This window comes from Vitis vinifera, chromosome 14 (genome assembly GCF_030704535.1).
Source record: "Vitis vinifera cultivar Pinot Noir 40024 chromosome 14, ASM3070453v1".
In the NCBI taxonomy this organism is placed as follows: Eukaryota; Viridiplantae; Streptophyta; class Magnoliopsida; order Vitales; family Vitaceae; genus Vitis; species Vitis vinifera.
Window position 1 is genome coordinate 26,606,701 of NC_081818.1, and position 23,462 is coordinate 26,630,162.

The window sequence follows — 23,462 nt, forward strand, 5'->3', positions numbered from 1 at the left end:
ACATTCTTAAGAAACAACACAGAATAAGTAAAGATGGCACAAAATTCCAGCTCAAAATTCCAACACAACTCTGAAACTAAAATCCAAATGGAGGATTTCCCAGAATCTTGAACCCTCATTCACCAATGAAGGTACTTAAGAAGAACTACAAAGTTAATGATGTACCAGAGATGCTCAGAATAAAAACTGCAAATTAGAGGTGTTCTAGAAATGTCTGATCAAGCAAATAGCTCGATAAGCAGGGAAAATTGGTAATGATCCAATGGTGCCAACTGGAATGGGCCTTGCTGGAAGGTGCTGAGGTGTGTGGACTAAGTCGAGAGGAAGAATGTCTGCTAGTGATTTCAGCATGATGGCAACCTGCTGAATCAGGCAGAATCCATGTCCAACAGTGCAGTTCCTACTGATCGTCAGTGTAAGTTAAAAATGGCGATGCTAGGTATCTTCTAGATTTACAAACAAAGACAACAAGGCTTTAGTTTCAAGCTCCAAAAGACAAATGTACAACAAGGCTTGTCAGACCTTTCATTATATCAACTATAAATTACTGGACAAGGTTTGCCAAACCTTCCACTAAATCATAAAATAACTGAACAAGTTAATCTTCTTTTTCCATCTAGGTTTCCCATAACATTCAGAAATCTTTAATCAACTTGCCTCAGCCAACTTGTAGTTGAAGAGTGTGATGCACTTGGAATTATCTCCATCATCTCAAACCCTTGCCTCTCTTGTCCACCTCTTCAAGACGTATTGTTTTGGGAGCACCTTTATATTCCTATAATCAAGCACTTTCAGGGCATGGCTACACAAAACTCCCATAGACTCAAACTTCATACAGTTGCAGACAACTCTATTATCAGATGAGTTAAATACAACAATATACTCTTGTAAATGCCCATATGTGCCAACTTTGTACTTGAACAATGACCCACTCTCAGTGCAGTGGCTAACAACAACATTCAGACACTTTTCGTATTCTAGCTGAAACAATTCAAATATACTTGGCGTGTAGATGTCCCGGGCATGCTTCAACAGAATCACATCCCCCATTAGTCTAGGCATATGTTGACTCATGTCATAATTTGCTTCTAATTCTTTGTAACGCCAATCATTCATCACCCTTCCAAGATGCTTGAAAAATTGCAGCACATCTAAGTCAGACTTTAGGTATTTTCTCAAGTTAGTATGGAAACCATCACACAGCTGTACGGTTTTTATGTCAGCACAAAATATATGCTTTCCATATGCTATGGACCACTTCTCTCTTGCTTTAAATATCTCATTCAGCCACTCATTCTCCCAAAGACCATATGTATCCAGCATAACCTTCCAAGCATTGATGAAATCCTCCTCCTCCTCATGATAAAATATGCAACTGCAAAAATCATTGCTAAAAGATTCAAAAGCCAAAAATATGTCACTAATGTATGTGAGTGCATTTTGGTATACATGCCAAACACATATTCGATGATGTGTTTCAGGCAAGACTGCCTCAATTGCTTCAGCCATTACTGCATCTTGATCTGTGAGGATTGTCTTTGGCTTCTTTCCAGACATTGCCTCAATGAAAGTACGCAATAGCCACTTGAAAGATTCAACTGTGTTGTCATATAGAAGTGCAGCACCAAAGATCACCATCTGCTTATGATTATTCACTCCAAAGAAAGGTGCAAAAGGTCTGCAGTCTTTTAGCTTGTAAGTTGTATCAAAGCAAACCACATCACCAAAATCACTGTAGTCCACCACCATCTTTGCATCAGCCCAAAATACATTGGTTATTTGTTCTTCAGCATCAAGTTGTATGGAATGAAAGAAAGATGGGTCTTTTAATTGCTTGCTCTGAAAATATTTAAGAATGTCTCTCGGTTCCCCATTTCTCATTTCCCTTGTGCGTTTTGATGGTAGATTGCTTTTATGATCTATGGGATCATAACCAAGATTCTCCTGTCCTCCAGCTGGTTTACACATTAACTCAGACAATGATTTTGGGTGTATCTTAGAGCCATCCACAATATTGGCTTCAACAACTTGGCCCACAGCTGATCTCTTTTGTGATCGTAACATACGAACTCTACATGCAGCTACAAGTTCATGATTGTGCTTTTCTTCAAAATGAGTAACACGATATTTACCATCAGGCTGACGAGCAATGACCAATTGTGCCAGGCAGCCAATTCTTGTTTCTTTTCGAGGCCTCTTCACATTCAGATCACGTTTATCTTTCTGCCGAAACCCTTCCCTAAAACATGTATACCTTCTAGATGCCACAGCACCGTCTATTTTACTCCTATTTACATAATCTTTTCGAACACTAAAACCTACTCTTCCAGCATATGCATTGTAAAATTCATATGCAAGATCTTCTGAGTCAAACCCCATTCCAAGTCTTGGTACGCCATCTGTCACAGAGCTATTGGCTGAATTGGCTTCAACTGCTTGGGCAAAAGTTAGTCTCTTATGTGATGGTAACATATATGCAGTAGTTGGGGTTACAAGCTCATGATTGTGTCTTGTTTCGAAATGAGTAACACGAAAATTGCCATTAGGTTGACGAGCAATAGTCATATGTGCCAAGCAACCAGTTCTTGTTTCCTGCCGGGGTTTCCTCACATTTGCCTCATGTTTGCTAGGACGATGTCCTTGCCTAAAACAAGTGTACCTTCTGGATACTACTGCACCATTTATCCTACTTTTATTTACAAAATCTTTCCGAATACTGAAACCCTCCATCACAGCATATCTTTGGTAACACTTGTATGCAAGTTCTTCTGACCCAAATTCCACCCCAACTTTTGGTTCAACATATTCATCAGGTTCATCCTTTATGGAAATATCATACCCTGTCAGGCCAACAGAGGCAACTTTTGGGTTCTGAACTTGCTTGCCATCCAAATCCTTCCCACATTCCTCTATGGATAAAAGTCTTGGACCTTGACAGTCCCGCTCACCATCGACATCCATCTCACAATTGTCATCAGAGGACACTTTCAGGCTTTTACATTCATGCTCACCATCATTATCCACCCCAAACTCGTCAATGGATGAAACTTTCGCACTCTGTAACCCATGCTCATCATCATTGTCCGCTCCAGGCTTGTCAACAAATGAAACTTCTGCATAATGACTTTCAACCTCCAGGTCAGTATCCACCCTAGGCAATGATTCAACTTTGTCTTTCACATCTTCTTCACATGGTGGAGGATTTGATATATAATCCATTAACCTTCATTACAAGGGAGAAAATGAGTGGGGGAAAAAAATCATTTAATAGCAGAGTAAAAAAGAGAGATATCATCGACTTTGCTTCACAAACAGTAGTAGTGAAACATATACACTCCTGAAAAAAAAAACAGAAATTCCATAATCTACATCCAGCCTGAAACAACCCCATCCCCAGAAATGTAAAGAGTATAAGTGCATGACATCAAAATGAAGATTTTCAAGGCAATGCTATTAGTCCATTTAAAATGCCAAATGACTAATCCAATTCAGCGAACAAAATTGATGCATTTCGTGCCTCCCAAAGCATACCCAATCAGTGTTACAAGATACTAAAGTTCAAAAACAAGCAAAGCAAACAAGGGAAAAAAAGAAAAACAAAGAAGACAACCCTTCAAAACCCCAGAAAAAAAAATCAGTTGAAGAGATTACTGTGGTCTAACAGGACCCCTAATCATACAAACTCTTAAAGTTCTAACACTCAGACTTTCCCCATCTCCATTGTCAAGGAAGCGAAGGGGAAAATAAAAGTGCAAACCTCAGAATCCAAATCCCGAGAAAGAGAAACAGAACCGAAGATATCAATCATATGGAAAAATAAATTCCAGCTAAGAAAATACATTTCTCATCCATCAAAGAATTACCAAAACTTTATCATAGATGGAGAGGGTAACCTGAGTGAATCTGATGGAATTCAGAGGGGGAGTTTGAAGGGATGACTTCCTCCGATGACCGTTGACAGTGTCAGAATCCAGTAAAGGGAGTATAGGCGCCGAATGGAGAGCGAGTGCAGAGAAATTGGGAATCTAGGGCATTTATTTTTCAATTGCATTTGGGGGTTTGCTCACGCGCATCTGTAATGAATTGAAACGGCCTTTGCCACCCCTCCATCTCACCCGTGACTTGCACGTGCTTTGCTAAATTTTGTTCCCGGTCTCAAACTTTTCGATATATATGTATATAGCCTGTGTTTGGTAAACGTAAACTACCTTAATAAAGTGATTGAATACTTTAATTTAATTTAAGTTATCAAGTATATTTGATAAAATAATTTAATAATATAATAATATGACTTAAAATAGTAAATAAAAATAATTAACTTATTCTTAAATTAATATTTTTATTTTATTTTTTATAATTTTTTTATTACTACACAATCTCTATTATTATTAGACTTTCTTTATCTTATTTATAATTTATAAGAAAAAATATGTGTATTTAATAATTTAAAATAAATTTTAAATTAATTTTATCAAATAATCTTAATATTTAATGTACAAATCAATAATTTAACTTAAAACCAACTTAAATCATTAAATAATAAATATTAAGTTTTACAAACAGTCATTATCATTATATTAAATAATTCAAGAAAATAATGCTTAGTCATTATTATTATTAGTGGTATTGTTGTCGCATTTTTCATTAAATATAAAATTGATCATTGAAATTATGCTTTATTAAGGTTTATTTTATTCACCTTTTTTTAGATTAAATATACCCTATCATTATTAATTTAAAATTTTATTCATAAAATATCAACAAGGATTAAATATATTTAGCCAAAACCTCTTATTAATTCTTAAGGAGAATATAAATAAAAAAATCTATTGTTAAGAAAAAAAAATTCTACACTTCTATATTGATTCATGGGTGACAAAAAAAAATTGATCCAAATTAACTAAAAGCAATCACATATTAAAATTTTTTTAAATATATTATAAATTTTAAAAATAAATTAAATGTAAAATCTAAATTAACATTCATCGAAACAACAAGTCAACAACCCTAAATTACGTCCAAGCATGAACAAAGACCAAACACCAAAACCCACATTAAATATAGAGTGGATAAGCTGATTCAGATTGTGACCTTCCGATGAACCTTGATAAGATAAACCTTCCGATGACGTGTAGCTCTGAGTCTTTTTTGAGTCCTTCCAACTCCCATCTCTATTGGGATTGGTTCAGTTTGGACTCTGTAAAGGAAATTTCCAGCTCATGCCACGCTCAAAAGGCAACAAATAAAGAATAAAGGAGGATGCTCTTTGTAAAGACAAAATAAAATATAACATAATATAATATTGAATTAAAAAGCTAGACAATAAGCACCGTTTGGCATTGGACACAAATCAAAGTACAAGACCCTTTAATAATAATCTTGTCAATCTACTTTTGCACCTGTACACCCCAAACAGTGCGTAGTACATTTTATTTAGGATTTTTTTTAAAAAAAAATTCCTAAATAAAATATTCGACATTCACATTTCTCGCACCAAACACCAACCTTCATCCCCATCTACCTGTTCCCAAACAAACCCCACTTCATAGAAACTGTTGTCATCGTCATCTACATCGCATTCATCGGATTCACCGCTGATTTGAATCCCTCCTGCTTCAATTTCCTTTTCTTCGGCCATCGGTCCATCGTCGGGGCATGCGTGACCGCTATCTTCAATTTTTTCTTCGTCGTAATGACCATCGTAACAAGCTTCAACTTCATCTTCATCTTCATCATTGTAATACTGATCATCATAAAAATCCTCCCGGCTCAAATGATCCAAAACCTCAGTAGCAGAAATCCCATTAAAATTCAATCCCGGTTTCCCTTCCACCAGACGCCAAGTGATCAACCGATGATTGGAAACCATGTCGCGCGGTTTCATCTTCTGTGTCCCCTTTGTCTTGCCCTTTGACTTGCAAGCCGGGAGCAGATGGCAGTCCAGGCACTTCGTCCGACAGCACGCCCCGGTGAACTTGGAGTGATTGGTGGGCTTCGACGACACCTTTGTGAAAACTCCGGCCGTCGGAGGCGAATCGAACCTGTTAACGAACCTCTCTTGGGAATTGGGATTCCAGGGCGGTGGTAGGATCCGGTAGGAGCGGACCATCCCGTGTTGGCGACCCTCTCTCTTCATGTTTGGGAAGATGGAAAATTGACGAGTGATAAATGGGATGTCAAGGAAAATGATTTTCTAAATATAGAGGGAATCGGGCAGAAAGCTTGGGAAGCAAGGAGTTTAATGAGTCGTTGTCCTTGTGGAGCAAGGCATCAACCGATATTGAAAGGAGAGAGACTTCCCCGACAGCTCATCCACCACTTCATCAATAAAAAACTAAAAGCAGTTTTCTTTTTCAGTTTTATAATTTAAAATTAAATATTTTTTTCCTTTTATAATTAAATAAAAATTCTATTTATTATCATAAATCACAAAATAATTCATGTTTCAAATTAAAAATATAAAATAAATATTAATTTCTTATTTTCTATTTGGGAAAATGCTGAATTTCTGGAAACCTTAAAAAAATCAAAAGATAGATGATAACAAAGCTTTATTAAATATTATAATATGGCAATATTCTTTCTCTTGCAATTTTCGTGAGTGGGAAGGATTAGAAAGTTAACTCACACAAATTCGACCTAACGTGACGTTGCCTAATAATTCTCAACTCCCTCATGGGCAATAGTAGACCTAAAATCATGGCGTAAAATAAGATTTTAAAACCTACTATAAAATATAATTTTAAATTAAAGTTTTAATATTTATTGATATATTTCTTTGACTCGAATCATTCCTTAATTTGTTTATATGTCTACAAAGGTAATTCAATTGGATGTTGGATACATTGTGAAGGGTTTTTTTATTTATTTTATTTATTTTTTATGAATATGAATTTTCTACTTTATAAGTTTATAATATTTAACTTTTTCACCATTTTATAAAATTATGTGGAAGATCAATAATTAATTAATGAAATCATTCTTATTTTAATTAACCAAAAAATATTAATATCCAACCATATGTTATTATTAAATTTTCTTATAGTAGATATTCTATTCAAGGAAAATGTTTTATAATTTTTAGCAAACAAGCCAAGCTTAAACAACGGTTATGATAAATAGTTAATGATCATACTAACTACATAACTTAACAATTGTCTTGTTTTAGAGCCTAATGTTATAACTTGCTCAAATGATCTTTCCTTAGGTTAAATCTGCTAGAACCTTTTGAAATTATTTACACCTTTGTAATAGTAAAGGAGCATGGATTAAAACAAAAAATATAAAATAAATATTAATTTCTTCTATAAACATCACTTTTTATTTATTTATCTTTTCTTTATTTTTGACAAACCTAAAAATTCATCACTTAATTTATGGAAAACTAAAAAAAAAAAACAAAAGATAGACTTAGAGATGATATTATGAAAACAATATTAAATATTATAAAAGAACTTTCCTCAACTTGCTATGGCCAATTCGTCCTACAAGTTCCTATCGGTTAGACCTAAATATATTATTAGTTACTAGTATAATATAAATGATAATTTTAAATTTAAGTTTTCGACATTTAAAAATATTTTAATAATGAAATAAAAATAAATATATTAATTTAATGTAACTAAAAATACAAAACTTTGAATTTGTTTCATTATCCTTTTTACATATTTTATCATTTTTCAAAATTTAAATAAAATAAATTTTATAGTCTGACATACTATCGAAGGAAAATAATTTTTTTAGTTTGCAAAACCCAAATTTAGCAGTGACAATAAACATTCAATAATTATGCGAACTACATGACTAAACCAATGCCTTGTTTTATTAAATATTTTTTACCATATTGTTGGTACTTGGTACTTGGGTTGAGGGATGGTAAGAGGACGGAGTGTTTGGAACTCGGCCCAGCCCATATCAGGCTAGGACCATGAGGCCCAAAATCAAAATGTATGATACAGGCATCCCAATCCTGTCATACTAATTCTTGATGAGATGAGAACAAACCGAACCAACAGAACAAACAGAAAATATATCCAAACTGCAGATAATTAATATTATTTGAGAATCTCCATCAAGTTCCTGAGAAATATATCATCATGAAAAACTAAATCCTCAGAACTTGATAGTGATGCTGAGAAACCTGGCTACAAGCTAACCTGATAACGTGTGATGACAGCCCCTGCATTTAAGTTCCATTATTTTCGAAGCCTGTAATTGCAAAAAAAATGGAAACTAAGAAATCGTCAGCATTTGAAATCACACCTACCATACCCCCAAGGTGCAGACCCATGTTGCTATAACTGAGTCAGGAGCTCAAACCAACTGAGCTTGGTTTCTTCTCGGGTGTGAGATCAGATTTGGCCATTACAGAAGGAAAATGGGAAGACAGATTAAGGAACAAGGGGTCTACTTTTATAATGTAATGGATGACACACAGTATTATAATCTAATAGAGGAGATTTGTTCTTCAGTGCTATTCTTCTATGGAACTGTTGGGAATCACAACCTGATGTTAAGCCTATATAAAATTTACATATCTTTGTATGAAACTAAAAGTTTCTTAAAGATAGAATACATTTGATCATACATTTTCAGACTCTGGGTGATCAGATGACTTAATAAGTGGCTCCGTGCTTTCCTCACCAAGTTTAGGACATTTACCCGCTTTCTTCCCAGGATAGAGCAGGTAGTGTTGGCAGATGAAGATGAGGTCAAAGAAGACAGATACCTGCAAAAGGTTTTTCCCCAAAAAGCAAATGCAACATAAGTATCTGCCTAAATATGTGACTTTCATTTACTTAATTCGGTTGAAACAGAACAAGAAGAAAAATAAATTTGTAAGTAATATAAGTCTTTTGGCTTGTGTCTCTTCCTATACAAGAATTCCAGAGCTAAGTTGATATCATTTACACTGTGGTGGCCGCATAAAAAGATAACATTCAACCAATCAATGAGTAGCACTTAAAAGTAAGAGGAATAGATAATAAAATAAAAGTAAGGCAATGAAAATTCCATACCAAAGATAGCAAGAGCTTTCCTATATTTCCATAGAAGTTCACCCAAGAATCTGGAAGAAGACATTGAGTTCATACATGGTCATACACATGTGAGTATATAAATTTCAGATGGCAGTATCAATTTGGTAGTGGAACAAATGACACACCTTGGTCTATAGACTGCACTGTCATCTGTGCATAATTAGCCACTCCTCCACATAAATCTAGTAAAATGTTGCCAATGCTAAATCCATCTGTGCTCTTCCGCCGGAAGTTCATAAATGCCTATATTTTAAACATGAGTCAATAATGGAGTATAGATTACTAGACTAGCAGCTAATTGAAATACTGAAATACAAAAACCATCAACAAATAAAGCATTTACAGGCATACAAAGTCTTCTTCCCTTCTAATTATGAAGCACACAAAGCCATGTCGACAAATAACCACAAAGATCATATCAAGAAAAAAGACAGACTTAAAAAACATTAGGAACCATATCAGCATGCTTTCATTATGACATAAGTAACTCATTTCATTTCCATAGAGTGTAGAAAGATTCAACAATTAGCACCCAGCTAGAGAATAGGTAGAATTGATGGCCAGTCAGTGCTCAAAACCACCCAGTTTCTCATTTTAGTTGTGCATCAATCATGAAGAGAATAAAAATAGAAAAAAAATGAATGGAGAAATAAGATAAGGGCCTACTGAGTTGAGTGCTAAACCTACTTTTGCAGTTGATGATGAGTCACACTGAAGAAAGTCTAGGATTCATGAAACTCATACATGCCATTCATGTGGTAGCCATTCAATGGGGAAAAGGTGAAAGATTAGAATAACGATGTACTTTGATGTCCATGAGTTCTGAAGAGATGGCCAAGCATTTTCTTTTTCGAAATAGGATTTACAGCAACATAGATCAAGCATATACTATGAAATCTGTGCTTCAAGTGTTTCACTGCATTTTGCATTTTAGGCAGATCAAAATTCACATTCAAATGAAGCCTTGACCTTTAATAGGCACAAGGTCCATCATAATATTCAATTTCCTAAGAGAAATTATTGCCATAATGAGAATGTAGAAAATTTTCCCATGGGATGTCCGAAACTCCCCAAATTCATTCCCACAATTGAATGGTCAGACTCAGTAATATCTCTAAATCCAATTAAATTGCAGGATCAATGACTGAGCAAGCTCCCACAACCATACGGTAATGGTAGTGTTCCTATCTGTATTGTGTACAAACACCGTGTCCAAACTAACATAAACCACCACAGACCTACCAAAAACCCCCTCCCCCTCTTCCCAACCCCAGGTCTCCTTTTTTGTAACCCTGATAAAGAAAATAGAAAAAAGGGGGAAAAAAGAAATGATCCTAAATTTAAGGGCTTGCAAAACTATGAATCATGCATGCATGGACTTTCTCAATGGTAAGAGAATGTTTATTATCCATCTACCGGAAAGTCAATTAATAAAGAACTAACAAAATTTCCTTAAAACAGCATTTAACAAGTCAAAGTGGAGGAGGCAATTCTGACCTGCGGAACATATTTGATGACCGTCATAACAACTTGTATTGTGCTGCACCATGATTGAAGTTGCACAAAGTTAGACAAGAACTAACACAGATGCACATAGTAACCACCTATATAATAGACAAAGAAGATATAGGATGAAGCAATTAAGAAAATCTCCACTACCTAGGCATACTAAAAGAAAAGCTTGATGTTCTGAGACATTGATTATTATTAGCGTAATACCACTCTTTCATTTTTCTTTCTTTCTTCTTTTTTCATTTGTCTGTCTCATGCATGCTCATGTGTGGGTGGGTAAGCTCCTGCAGGGAGGTTTCCCCCCAAACCTACTGTATAGGGGAACTCTGACATATAAGGAGAGGAGGCTGGCTGGGGCTCTTTAACTTACAATAACAAAGCTTTGACTATTTCCAGACAATAATTCAAAACTAAGTGATTGCAAGCAGCCTGTTATTACACTGCAACACCAAAAGCAAAAATAACAGCGAATATTGATCAAAATACAATGTTCCATGACTTGAAACAGAGATGACCCAATTTCTCAATGATAAGAGATTAATTGGAATTTAATCCTCACGTGAAACTAATATATCCTAGATTAGAGATGAATGAGGAAAATCTCTAACAAATTGCAGAAATTCTCAACTAAAGTGCTGAAATCTAGTGAAAATGCCAAACAGGCTCATTTTCTTGATGCCTATTAAAATATTGGTCAAAAGTTTGCCTATCCTGAATGGTAAATATAATCATTTCAATATTCAAAATCTAGAATATACTTCCAATTCTAGGACTAATTGATATGCAAAAGATCCTCTTTACTCTAAGCCATAAGGCGTGATCTGTTCATATTGAAAAAGATCTTATAGAGAGTAGCCTTCAAGATAATATTCATCCTTATCCACAGCTACAGGGAAGGGGGTGATTAAAATTCAAATTATGATATCTGAAAGGTCTAGCATTAAAAATAGTGCTGTTTCTAATCCCATATACCAACAACTCAAAGAGGAATATAGAAGGTTAAATACCCAGCCAAGAGTCTTTGATCAATTATCCAACAGAAACTTAAACCTTAGGGCCATCAACAAACCTTCACATTACTCAGTCTTTTACCAAACAACAATATTACACCTTTTCTGATTTTTCTCCAATAATATGAAGAATTGATTGTAAAGGAGTTAAATACCATAGAACTGTAGGTGAGATATTTTTAACTTGTACACTGGATCCATAATAGGTGAAGTTCTGTTAATATCCAGCCCATCCTTCACTTACATGGTCAAATTGATACTTCTAAAGGCAATGTATAAAAAATATAATCATGTATGTGTATAATGCGTGTTTAAACGCTACTGTGTGCAATCATGATGTTTCTATGCAAAAATCACACAGTAATAGAGATGAAATAAATCATCATAAGAGGGCATCTTACTTAAAGACTGAAATCAGCCAAAGCCAAGAATGGTTTGGCAAAGCTATGATCACACAAACTGCAGCTGATAACCATGCAGCACAAACAATTCCAATGGAAATCTTTGAAACCTTCTGAGTTCCACGCTGCAAAAAACATCAACAAATAAAATTTGAAAATTGACTCTACAAAGAAGTTGACAGCACTAAGAATTTAAACAAAACAAGAAAATTTGACTGATCAGAGAAGAACAAACCACTTACCTCATAGATTGCAATTTGAAACAAAGTAAATGCTGTCAAGATAACAGCATGAATTGAGAAAGCAACATCATTTGCAGCCACAGGTATCATCTGTAATAAAAAGCGTATCACCACATATTTGTAAAAAAAGGAAAAAATGGAACACTTAAACAACTTGTTCTCTTCCACCCTTTTAACATAAGCAAAGTAATGAGATACTCCAAATGCCAGAAACTTTTAAACCATGTGTCATCTTCTTAGCTTGTATGATTCATCCCTTGACACCAAAATCCCAGAAAATTTCAAAAGAAAATACTCAACTGTGTATTAAATTATTTGATAATTCGAGCCAACAGGAGGACATGAGGCTTGCAAAACAAATCTTAAGTTAACACAAAATAAGCCTCATCCAACTAGTTGGGGTGGGCTAACAAATCCAAACCAATATTTCAGCTATTTCAAGGGTCAAATACTTGAATTTTTAGGATTCATGTTAGTAGGCTTTTCCAAAAAGTTCTATGCTCTGTCCATCTAATCAAAAGCTCTAGCGGTGGACTGACCTCAATTTCTGTCAAAAAACCAATGCTACAATTCATAATAGAAAGAGATAATTAGCTTGTTTAGAAGCCTACAGAGATAGGATGACAACCTAAATTCAATAATTAAGGACATATTTGAACATTTTTTAAGGATTTTTTGTTCAAAAAAGCAGCCCACATGGTTTAACTTCTAACTTGAAAAAATCACCAACATCAGTTCCGGTGACCAAAGAAATTGAAATGAAATGATTGCATTTCAATATTATGAAAAAACAACAGAATAAATTTCAAAGTTGATTCTTTGCCAAAGGAGGTCAGCCATGCAGATGGTGAGGTATCCCCAAGATGAGAGCGAGATGTGTACATGAACCAATAATTCGACCACCATGCATACACCTAATTGATCCATTGGAAAAGCATGTGGTTACAACTCCGCGTGTTCTGCTTAGTGGTTCCCTCTCCTTGATATAGACTAATCAAGCTTTCAGCCTATTTTGTTTTGATGGGGCCTCCAACTCTTACTACCAAATCAAGACCCCTTTACCATCCCATATACTTGATGTTAAGCCAAGCTAACCCCACCACCAAGGTGAGCCAAACCCAATTGCATTTCCTAAGCCTACTCCCCAGCTCGAGGTTATGAGCATCCAGGTAGAGGGTAGGTATCCAGGTAAGATTGTTAACATGTGCTAGAGCAATAAAGAAACAGGATGTCAAGGCTTCAAGAAGAGATAGAGGTAACGGATGACAGTCTCCACTGGCTTTGTTGGGACAGAACCCATAGATGCTTTAACCTCAAAGGATGTATCCTCATTATCGGGCTTACAAATCATAAAAGGACAAGTGGCCTATTCCTGTGTACATCCACATGTTTGTACCAAATTCTGTATGATATGAACCCATGGGACAATCAAATATACCCTAAATTCATTCATGGCATTCAAAATTTCACCCATCCATTTGCAATGTCAAGGTACCCTTGACATAAATTCATCGCTCAAAATCAGAAACTACTAACTAGATTTTAACCTAGAGCAACACCAAAAATTTGTCTAAATCTTAACAAAAACTTCCAAAAATTTGCAAAATTATTCCAAAAACAGGGAAAAAGAAAAACCCTCATTCGAAGTATCAACATCCCCAAGACGGGAATTATGGAATTCCCAATATAAAAAGTCACTCTGATACCCGTAATCATGATTAGGACCACAAAAATGAAACATAATGAAGAAATTTTTTTATTAATAGAAAATGCAAAAAGGAGAACCCAAAAACACAAACCTGTCCAATTCCATATTTCTCACGGTACTGCCTCTGGACAGCAGAGCTAAAGTAGAGAACCGCGTTGTATATCAAATACGACGAATGCTTCGTCAAGTTGAGCACCACGAAATCGAAGTTCAACCCCACAACACTACGTTTATCAACAATTCTAAGTAAGTAACTACTAGAATCTCAAGAGAAAACGAAAGAAGAGAAAGGATAGAACAGAAAAAATCCAGAAAAAAAAAAAAAAGAAACCTTTTTCTTCGGAAATTCAAAATGACTTGAGGGTAGAAACTGATGGACCAGGAAACGAAAGCTGTCCATCCAAATACTTGATATACGATTTCCAGCGAAGTCGAATTCCAGGAGGCCATTGTGATTCCCTTGGAACTCCCTCGGAATTGACTCCCTGGGAGTTGGATTTTGGATATTTTTGTGTCGTCGGTGACTCGGTGAGCGAGGTCAAGGTGCCGAGTGGTTGGATTGGTCAATCTTCCCACGTGAATGATTCGCCCGAATTTTATGTTTTGGGACACGGAATCTGCAAAACTGGTATGGAAATGGGGGTTGCTTATTCCAAGGTTTGATTGGATATGTGGATCATCTGACGATGTTGATGAGGTGAATTAAAGGGAATAAAGACAGATTATGGTGGTCTCACAACCACCAGAATTCAACTGTCCCATGCATGGACAGCTTGGAGGCTAGCTTTCGAACTTAACAGGGGAACCCGTCTATGTTCATGTAGCACACTTCTCATAAAGATGCTGTCTTTTTTTTTCATTTTTATTGATTTTCATTTTTTAAAATAATTTTTTAATTTGAAATCAAAAAATAGTTTTTTAAAACTATTTTTAAAAATATTATTCAAATTACATATAATTTATATTTCTAGGTTTCAAATTAATCATTTTCACGTGGTTTATATTTATTCACACATTTAGATGAATACACTCATCCCGAGACCTATAATAATGTATAATTATTTAGAATTATTCGTCTATAAGTGATATGATAAGTACAATTGATTTAAACAGATATGATTAACCCTTTGTAAATACCAAGATATTACGATGATACTTATAATAACTTTGGATCATTGAATAAAAATACAAACTAATGAGATTAAAATATAAGAATACAAAAAGACGATATTAAAGGCATAAAAGTTTTCAATAAATATTGAAAAACATACAATTTTTTTTTAGTGAATATGAGGATGGGTGTGATAACAAAGTGAAGATGTTTTCTCTTGGTTTTTTTGACTAGAAAGTGATTGATTACTTGGAGACGAAGTCATGCATGAGTGGGAGAGATGGGCCTATGCTTACCCTGATATGCATTGATTGATGAGTGAAACCAGAAGGACACTCCATTACTCTTACTGGTTTCTGAATTGGGAAATAATGAGATCAAAAAGGAGTCTTGCGTAACTAGAACTTTATCCACTTGTGGCAAAAGGGATTAGACTACATTGAGAACTATTTGAGAATTCAATATGTAGGGTGTTTTTAAGTTTTAAACGTAACAATTTTGAGCCAAAACTTTGATAAAAGTAGAAATAACATTTATGGAGATTTGCTGATAATTTTTGTTTTTTTAAAGAAATATATAGTTTGTGAAGATGGGTTCAACCTTTTATGATATTCAATAATTTTAAAAAGTAGATTTGAGTTTAAGGTGATGTTTATTTTTTTATTTAATTTTAAATAGAATTTTAATGTTTAATAGTATTAAATATTAAATTGTTTGTTTTTGTAGTATTTTATTTCTATTAAGTATTAAAAAGTAAAGAAAAACCAATATGTTATTTTTTTTTAAGAAAAAGTTACATATTTTGGTTTTTTTTATTTAGTAAAAAGTTTATAATAAGTTATGAAAAAGTAGAAAAACAAACAACCTAAATTCTGAAAACAAATTACTTTCAATAAAAAGCCAAAAAAACAAACCACCTAAGTCTCTTCCTCAAAAACTATGTTACATGAAATATGATTTTTTTTTTTTTGTCAAATTTATATAAGACTGTATCGTAAATTAATATTTATATAAGAGTGACTCTTCTCAATATCTCTTTATTCTCAATTTTTGAGTAAAATGAATAACTAAATTTTTTTTTATGTCATATCAATTATAGAATGTTTTTAAGATAGTCATAAGATATGTGACAGGATAAATAGGTATTATGTAATTGACTTGAACCAAGAGATTTGGTCATTTTGGAATTAGGGAATTTCTTAGTTTTCTATTGTTTTCATAATCAAATATTTAGGTTTTTTTGAGGGAAAGAAAAAGATTAATTTGTATAGATGTTTCAATTAGTAAGGGAATAGCAACATAGTTGATTTTCTTACCTATTAATTTTTCTTTTCTTTTCTTTTCAATTTTTCTTTGGAGGTTCTACTAATATTATATACATGACACGTACCAAAGATGATAGTGATACCAATGTGTTGTTACCCTGAATGAGCTTGAGTAAGAAAATGCTATGAGGTATAGGTTATTGGTTAGATAAATCAACGATCACTTAATTTGTAATTGATAGCCTTAATGGGGTTATCCCATATGGGCTTTAACGGCAATAGTGTTTGAAAAATGTGTTTTTGACCTTTTATAATCCAATATGGGCTTCTATGAATGTGATCATAAAGAAGAGACAACCGATAATTATCAAGGCTTTAGGGAAATGTATCTACACATGCTCCTCCAAACCAATGATTGAAATTTTGGGATGTTTCACTAAAATATCGGCAAAATATCAGATATCAGAGGTGGTTGAAGCAAGTAAAAATGTAATTTTACTCAAAAATGGCTATAGTATAAAAAAAATTAATGAAGTTTTAATATTTTATAAATTAAAATTAATTTGATAAGATAAATTATTTAAATAAATTAATATTAATAAAAAGTTGTCATCACAAATTTGTAATAAAATCTTAAAAATTAAATCTCAAATAAATCAGTTTAACTTTTTAATTTAAAATATAATAAAACATGTTTTAATAAAAGTATTTTAAAATTTTAAAATAAATGAATAAATGAATTTAAACTAATTTTTATATAAAAATTTAATAAATATTATCTTTAATAGTACTTATTGTCAATTATATTTACAAAATAATTTTAATACGTGTATTTTTTCTTATTTTATTATTATTTTTTAAAGTTTTATAAGTATTTATATGAATTTTTAATCATTTATATTTTATCGATATTTTTGTTAAAATATTCATGAATGATATATTTGTAAAATCCAAGTACCGATATATTCCTATTTACCAACACTTCAAACATTGGTCCAAACCAATTAAGTTGTCTTATTTTCATTTATTTTATTTGCGGTGGTCTTGATTGATCGTTCAATCACAGTCACCGTACCCCCAAGGTGCAGACCCATGTTGCTGTTACTGAGTCAGGAGCTCAACCCAACTGAGCTTGGTTTCTTCCCAGGTATGATGAGATTCATTTGGCCATTACAGAAAGAAAATGGGTGGGAAGGCCGATCAAGGAACAAGCGGTCTCCTCACTTTTTATAATATTACAAGGGATGACAGTAATATTAAAATCCAATAGTTGACATATGTTCTTCAGTAATACACTTCTATGGAGCCACAGGATTTTCCCTTAGGTTGGGAATCACAGCCTGATGTTAGGCCTATACAAAAATTTTCATAACTTTGCAATAAACTACACATTTCTTGAAGATTAGAATACATTTGTGCCAACTAGACATTATACATTTTCTGACTGTGGGTGATCAACGGACTTGATAAGTGGCTCCCTACTCTCATCACCAAGTTTAGGACATTTACCCACTTTCTTCCCAGGATATAGCAAGTAGTGTTGGCTAATGAAGACAAGGTCAAAGAACACTGATACCTGCAATTGTATGCCATTTACATTTTCACAAGAAATTCCAGAGCTAAGTCAATATATATCCTATGAAAGAGATTAATGAGTAGCAGTCACAGTAAAGAAGGAAGGCATGCAATGAACATTCCGTACCAGAGATATCAAGAGCTTTCCTATGTTTCCATAGAAGTTCACCCAAGAACCTGGAAAAACGACGAGAAGTTCATAAATAATCATACAGATGTGAGTACATAAATTTCAGATGCCAACATCTGTTTGGTAGTGGAATAGATGACACACCTTGGTTGATAGACTGCACTGTCATCTGTGCATAATTAGCCACTCCTCCACTTAGATCGAATAAAATGTTGCCAATGCTAAATCCATCTGTGCTCTTTCGCCGAAAGTTCATAAATGCCTATATTTGAAATATAACGTTGGATTATCAAGCCTGAATCAGTATTGTTGTGCTTCAATCAGGATGTCGGGTCGAGCTACCCAATCAACTCGCGGAGGTTGAGTTTCCTAATGAACTCATGGGGGATCGAATTGCCCAATCAGCTCGTGGGAGTTCAAGAGACAACGCCCCTACAATTTTTTTTAATATAATGATTAACGAGTTTGCCCATATTACATATTTAATCATTTTATATTTAAGGTTTTGTTTTTTAAAAAACACGATGGTAATTGAGAAATTATTTATTTATTTATTTATTAGTGGATTGTTGTTGCATTCCGTGAATGTAGAGATCATATGGATATCGTTCAAACCATATTAGAAATCTTATCTCTTTTTTCTTTATTTTTTACTCGTGTGTATGATTTGGTTAACACGTAAGTCAATAATAGAATATAGATTATTAGAAAACTAACAACTAATTACTCCCACACAAGGTCTTCTTTCCTTCTAATAATATTTTTTTCCTTAAACAGTATCTTCAAACGAGTCAAGGTAAAGACAATTCTGACCTGCGGAATGTATTTGATGGTCGCCAAAGCAACTTGTATTGTGCTGCAACATGATTGAAGTTGTACAATGTTAGACAAGAACTAGCATTGATGCATATAAAAGCTTTATTAAAAATAAGGTTAATACAATGACACAAAGATAAAAAATCGAAACAAATGTAGACAAGATTTTAAACATGCCTACATCAATGAATGAGAATCATTCTATTATATGGTATTGAGAAATATCCCATTTTTCCACTCTTTATATCCACGCCCTAAACCACGAGCACTAGAAATTGAGGCATCTTACTTGAAGACTGAAATCAGCCAAAGCCAAGAATGGCTTGGCCAAGCTATGATCACACAAACTGCAGCTGATAACCATGCAGCAGAAACAATTCCAATGGAAATCTTGGAAACCTTCTGAGTTCCACGCTGTACAAAACATCAACAGACAAAATTTAATATATATTTGACTCTATAAAGAAGTGGATCACACAGAGACTTCAAACCAACACAAATTGAGTGATCAGAGAAGAAACAAATCACTTACCTCATAGATTGCAATTTGGAACCAAGTAAATGCTATCAAGACAACAGCATGAATTGAGAAAGCAACATCATTTGCAGCCACAGGTATCATCTGCAACAAGAAAACATTTCACCACATATTAAAAATCCAAAAAGAGGAGGGAAAACCTGAAAGACCCGAAAATAAAAACCTGTTCGACTCCATATTTCTCACGGTACTGCCTCTGGACAGCAGGGCTAAAGTAGAGAACCGCGTTGTATATCAAATACGACAACTGCTTCGTCGAGTTGAGCACCACGAAATTGAAGTTCAACCCCACAACACTACGCTTGCCAGCAATTTCAAGTAAGTAACTAAGATTCTCGAGAAAATCCGAAAGGGGAAGAAGGGAAGGAAAAAAAAGAAAAAAAAACCTTTTTCTTCGGTAATTTAAAATGACTTGAGGGTAGCCACCCACGGACCAGCAAAAGAAAGCCGACCATCCGAATACTTGAGATATGATTTCCAGCGGAGTCGAATTCCACGAGGCCATTGTAATCGCCTCGGAATTGCCTCTCCCGGAGTTAGGAACTTGGATTTAGGATATTTATGTTCTGCCGGTGAGCGAGGTGAAGGTGAGGAGTAGTTTGAGGTGTCCGACACGGAAACTGCGGAACTGGAATGGGAGTTGATTGTTCGAAGGCGTGGTGTAGTGGGATTAGGCAAATGGATGATCTGACGTAGTTGCTGAGGTGAGCTGAAGGGAATAACACAGGTTATGGTGGTCACACCACCGCCGGAATTCAACTCTCTCATGCATGGCAGCTAGGAGCCTTTGGAATCTAGCCGAAAACCCATCTACATTCATGCTCCATATTTCTGAGAGAGCTGCGTTCTGTTCTCTTTTTCCTTACATTGACTTTCATCCAATTATTTTGACGTGACTAATACTATCTAATTGGTACTGTTTTTTGAAAACAAAAAAGCAGTTTTTTCAATACTTTTCAAGGCGTAACTCTAAAGCATAATTCATCTGGCATTTTTTAAGGTATCCCTTTGTTTTGAGTAGAAATAATGGTGGACATGCGCTAATGAAGGAGTGGAACTGTCGGATGAAATCATCTCAATTTGTAATATTGTAGATGTGTTTTAAAGTTATGAGCATTTTTCGGGTTTAGAATATATAATGTATGTATGGTTAAATGCTGCATGTTATTAAAAATTATGTTAAGATTGATCTCTAACCTTGTGAGGGTTTGTTTGAGGATGTTTCTTTATTTGACTCTACAATCCCCGTAGAACACAATAAGAGCATTGTATTTGTATGAAGGATGTTCGTAATATAAAAGAATGTTTTTGACATATGAACTTGTTTTAACCTCGTATTGTGCGTGTCATTACACTTTCCCTTTCTTCAACCTAAAAAATACACCTTTTAAGTAAAAAAGTGTTTTTTTTTTCTTATAAAAATAACTTTTTTTTTTTAAATTTACATATAAATATTTAAAATGTTGGAAGATATTTACATAAAAAATGAGTTATTTTTTAAATTCAAAAGTGGGAGAGGGTAGATTTACAAGTTCCTAATCTTTTCATTATTTTTAATCAATTAATTTTAATATATAAAAATTAATTTATTCTAACTATTTAATGTAATTGATGTAATACCTAACACTTACCTAAAGCAAGAAATTCCACCAACTATTAATTTATTCTAATTGATTAAATATATAAAATAAATAATAAATTACCATTAGTCAAGTATTAAATATATAAATTAAAATTTTCAAGTATTAAAAATATCAAAAACACTTTTTAAAATCACTATCAAATGTACTTTTAGTTATATTTGATGTCAATCTAGTTTTTAAAAATATCAATATTTTAAAAAATTGAGATGGATAGAAGAACATAAAAAAAAAAAAAAAAGTTGAAAAGATATGAGAAAAGTACTAAAGAATCTTGGAGAAGTGACAATTTAAATCTTTTAGTTGAATAATTAAAAATAAAAATCATAGATAAAGTTATTTTAAAATATGTTTAAAAATATAAAAAACAAGTAAAAAAAAAAAACAAAAAACATGTAGAAGTATAATGGTCCCCATTAGTGAAAGATGCTATTTATTTATGCATAATTTTATAGGCCAAACTTTAATTTTCATTAATTTGCACTCTCATAAATTAAATTAGATAACATTTTTTTTTTATAGAGATTTCAAGTAAAAATGATTTAAATAGTATTGTTTAAAATTCTTTAAAAACTAATTTTATTTGATAGGAGTGTTAATTGATGAAATTTAAAATCTGTGGTGACTTAATATATTTATACTAAATCAGTTTCAATAAAATTAATTCTATTATATTTGACTTTCCTATCTCAAAGGAGTTATACATACTATAAGATAGAAGAAATGAACTCTTTATATTCAAAGGTGTAACATTTTTTTTTTTTTAAATTTATACCAAGATATTGATATTCCCTAAGTGTAATTCTTCATATCCATTACAAGTGCAATGGTCTTCTAATTTATATTTTAAGTACTTCAAATAAAAATACTTTTATATATAATAACAAATTTTGGTTTATTTTCTTATGATTTCATAATATTCTTTCAAACACTTAATCTAATGTTTAACTAAAATAATCAAGCATGGATAACGTGTCACAAGAAAACAATTTTAAAACAATAATAACAAATCATTAATATAAATAATATAACAATTAGGGATAGCCATTAGATGGGATGGAGATGGATCACCTCCGTTCCAACACCATCCCGTTTATTTAAATCAACTAGTAAGTTTACACGTGCCACGTAAGGGAATATGAAAAAAGTTCAATAAAAAAAATTAGTATGTGAATTTATTATTTCAAGAATTATATAAAAATCAAGTAGAGATTAAAATCAAATAATTAAATTAAACATAATACCAAATTTTTTAAAAAATAAATGGGATTAGATATAAATAAGATCATACTTTTTGCACCAAATTTTATGTTAATAACATTATTTTTTAACCAATTTTCATATATTAAAAAAAATAAATGTCACCTTGGTTATTGGACATAACATTTACTAATCTTAATTTAAACACATCATTTATTTCTATTATACTAAATTTGTAAATTTTTTTGAGTTAATTATTTTATATATAGTTTAAATACTTTTTTCTTTTACATTAAAGATTTTTAATAAAAATTATATAGAACAAAAATGACTTAATTTGAGCAAGAAATTTGTGGATTAAAAAAAATCTTAAAATAAAATAAAATAAAGTAAGAACGAGTAGCATACCCAAAAGAGTTGAAAAGAAAATTTTGGAAAGAATAAAGAATGACAAAATAAGAGAAAAATTTTCAAAGGTGTAAGATGAAAAATGAAATGACCATAAGAAATTTGAAAAGTTTTCAAACTTTTAATGATAATTTTTTTATAACATTGATTATATTAATAGTGTGGTTTTAAAGAGAATGAGATTTATAACTTTTAAAACATTTTTGGACCGAAAAAAAGTGAAAAGTAAATGAAAAAATAATGATTGGTTTTTAATACATTTTCTTTTAAAGAAAATAAAATAAAATAAAATAAAAAATTTACATTAAATTAAAAAATTTCTTATGCAAAAATAATTGACTTATATTATGTTGTTAAAAATTATATTTTTAATTCGTTTTTAAAAACCATTATACATTTTGTAAAACTTGTTATTATTTTTTTTATCTATAAAGATAGAAAATAAAACCAGATTAAATTAAATAATTTCATATCAAAGAAAATATATAATATATCAAATTATTCAATCAAACGAAAACTATATAGAGGAAAAATAAGTTTTGTTCTAAAAATATTTAAAAAATCAAAAGAATTAAAATCTCAATAGAAAATTTTTCTCATTTTGGTAACTTTTATAAAATTTGGTAAATGAGTGATGAAACTTTTTATTCAATAACCATCTATAATATAATAAGTGTTGTTATTAATTCACTGTTATTTAATTAAATATAAATTTTAAAATATTTAAATATCTCAAAATGAATAGAAATTACTATTATGGTTACAAAAAGTAAAAAGTTTCATGTAATATTTTTACAAAAAAATTAATTTATTTCATTGAAAAAATGCAAGGTAGGTTAGGATAAGAAGAAAAAAAATTAATAATAAT

The 23,462-nt window shown here is 32.4% G+C and overlaps 4 protein-coding genes across 6 annotated transcripts; all 4 read right to left on the minus strand.

Annotated features, from left to right (window-relative positions):
- Positions 1-71: 71 nt before the first annotated feature.
- LOC100264645 (protein FAR1-RELATED SEQUENCE 7) lies at positions 72-4,146 on the minus strand. The gene is made up of 2 exons (XM_010662524.3): positions 3,894-4,146; positions 72-3,223 (listed from the first exon to the last, which is right to left on the minus strand). Exon 2 carries the CDS (start codon positions 3,217-3,219, stop codon positions 712-714), a length of 2,508 nt encoding a protein of 835 aa, XP_010660826.1. The 5' UTR covers positions 3,220-3,223; positions 3,894-4,146; the 3' UTR covers positions 72-711.
- Positions 4,147-5,265: 1,119 nt separating this feature from the next.
- Positions 5,266-6,136, minus strand: LOC100256024 (uncharacterized). Its single transcript, XM_002268185.5, has one exon. It carries the CDS (start codon positions 6,134-6,136, stop codon positions 5,480-5,482), a length of 657 nt encoding a protein of 218 aa, XP_002268221.1. The 3' UTR covers positions 5,266-5,479.
- On the minus strand, positions 5,266-14,919 carry LOC100250884 (cystinosin homolog). Of its 3 annotated transcripts, XM_019225347.2 has the most exons (10): positions 14,243-14,907; positions 14,003-14,135; positions 12,204-12,293; positions 11,962-12,086; positions 10,536-10,578; positions 9,164-9,281; positions 9,018-9,067; positions 8,662-8,728; positions 8,157-8,208; positions 8,031-8,079 (listed from the first exon to the last, which is right to left on the minus strand). In XM_019225347.2, exons 1-9 carry the CDS (start codon positions 14,359-14,361, stop codon positions 8,186-8,188), a joined length of 768 nt encoding a protein of 255 aa, XP_019080892.1. In that variant the 5' UTR covers positions 14,362-14,907; the 3' UTR covers positions 8,031-8,079; positions 8,157-8,185. The 3 variants fall into 3 exon arrangements, with proteins under 3 accessions (XP_019080891.1, XP_019080892.1, XP_010660827.1); XM_019225346.2 differs by having other exon boundaries at positions 5,266-8,208; XM_010662525.3 differs by lacking the exons at positions 8,031-8,079; positions 8,157-8,208 and having other exon boundaries at positions 8,391-8,728; positions 14,243-14,919.
- Positions 14,920-17,661: 2,742 nt separating this feature from the next.
- On the minus strand, positions 17,662-20,153 carry LOC100245735 (cystinosin homolog). Its single transcript, XM_002268293.4, has 8 exons — positions 19,733-20,153; positions 19,510-19,642; positions 19,341-19,430; positions 19,098-19,222; positions 18,806-18,848; positions 18,137-18,254; positions 17,990-18,039; positions 17,662-17,863 (listed from the first exon to the last, which is right to left on the minus strand). Exons 1-8 carry the CDS (start codon positions 19,849-19,851, stop codon positions 17,717-17,719), a joined length of 825 nt encoding a protein of 274 aa, XP_002268329.1. The 5' UTR covers positions 19,852-20,153; the 3' UTR covers positions 17,662-17,716.
- Between the last annotated feature and the right edge of the window lie 3,309 nt (positions 20,154-23,462).

What these genes read in the sequence shown, in the direction of transcription:
- LOC100264645 (XM_010662524.3), bottom strand. Translation starts at nt 3,219, where the DNA reads ATGGATTATATATCAAATCCTCCACCATGTGAAGAAGATGTGAAAGAC.
- LOC100256024 (XM_002268185.5), bottom strand. Translation starts at nt 6,136, where the DNA reads ATGAAGAGAGAGGGTCGCCAACACGGGATGGTCCGCTCCTACCGGATC.
- LOC100250884 (XM_010662525.3), bottom strand. Translation starts at nt 14,361, where the DNA reads ATGGCCTCCTGGAATTCGACTTCGCTGGAAATCGTATATCAAGTATTT. An exon ending in TCATCAAATATGTTCCGCAG is followed by an intron (nt 9,282 to 10,535) that starts GTCAGAATTGCC and finishes TTTAAAATATAG; the next exon opens with GCATTTATGAACTTCCGGCG. An exon ending in AGTGCAGTCTATAGACCAAG is followed by an intron (nt 9,068 to 9,163) that starts GTGTGTCATTTG and finishes GTCTTCTTCCAG; the next exon opens with ATTCTTGGGTGAACTTCTAT.
- LOC100245735 (XM_002268293.4), bottom strand. Translation starts at nt 19,851, where the DNA reads ATGGCCTCGTGGAATTCGACTCCGCTGGAAATCATATCTCAAGTATTC. An exon ending in AGAAATATGGAGTCGAACAG is followed by an intron (nt 19,431 to 19,509) that starts GTTTTTATTTTC and finishes TTCTTGTTGCAG; the next exon opens with ATGATACCTGTGGCTGCAAA. An exon ending in GAAAGCTCTTGATATCTCTG is followed by an intron (nt 17,864 to 17,989) that starts GTACGGAATGTT and finishes ATACAATTGCAG; the next exon opens with GTATCAGTGTTCTTTGACCT.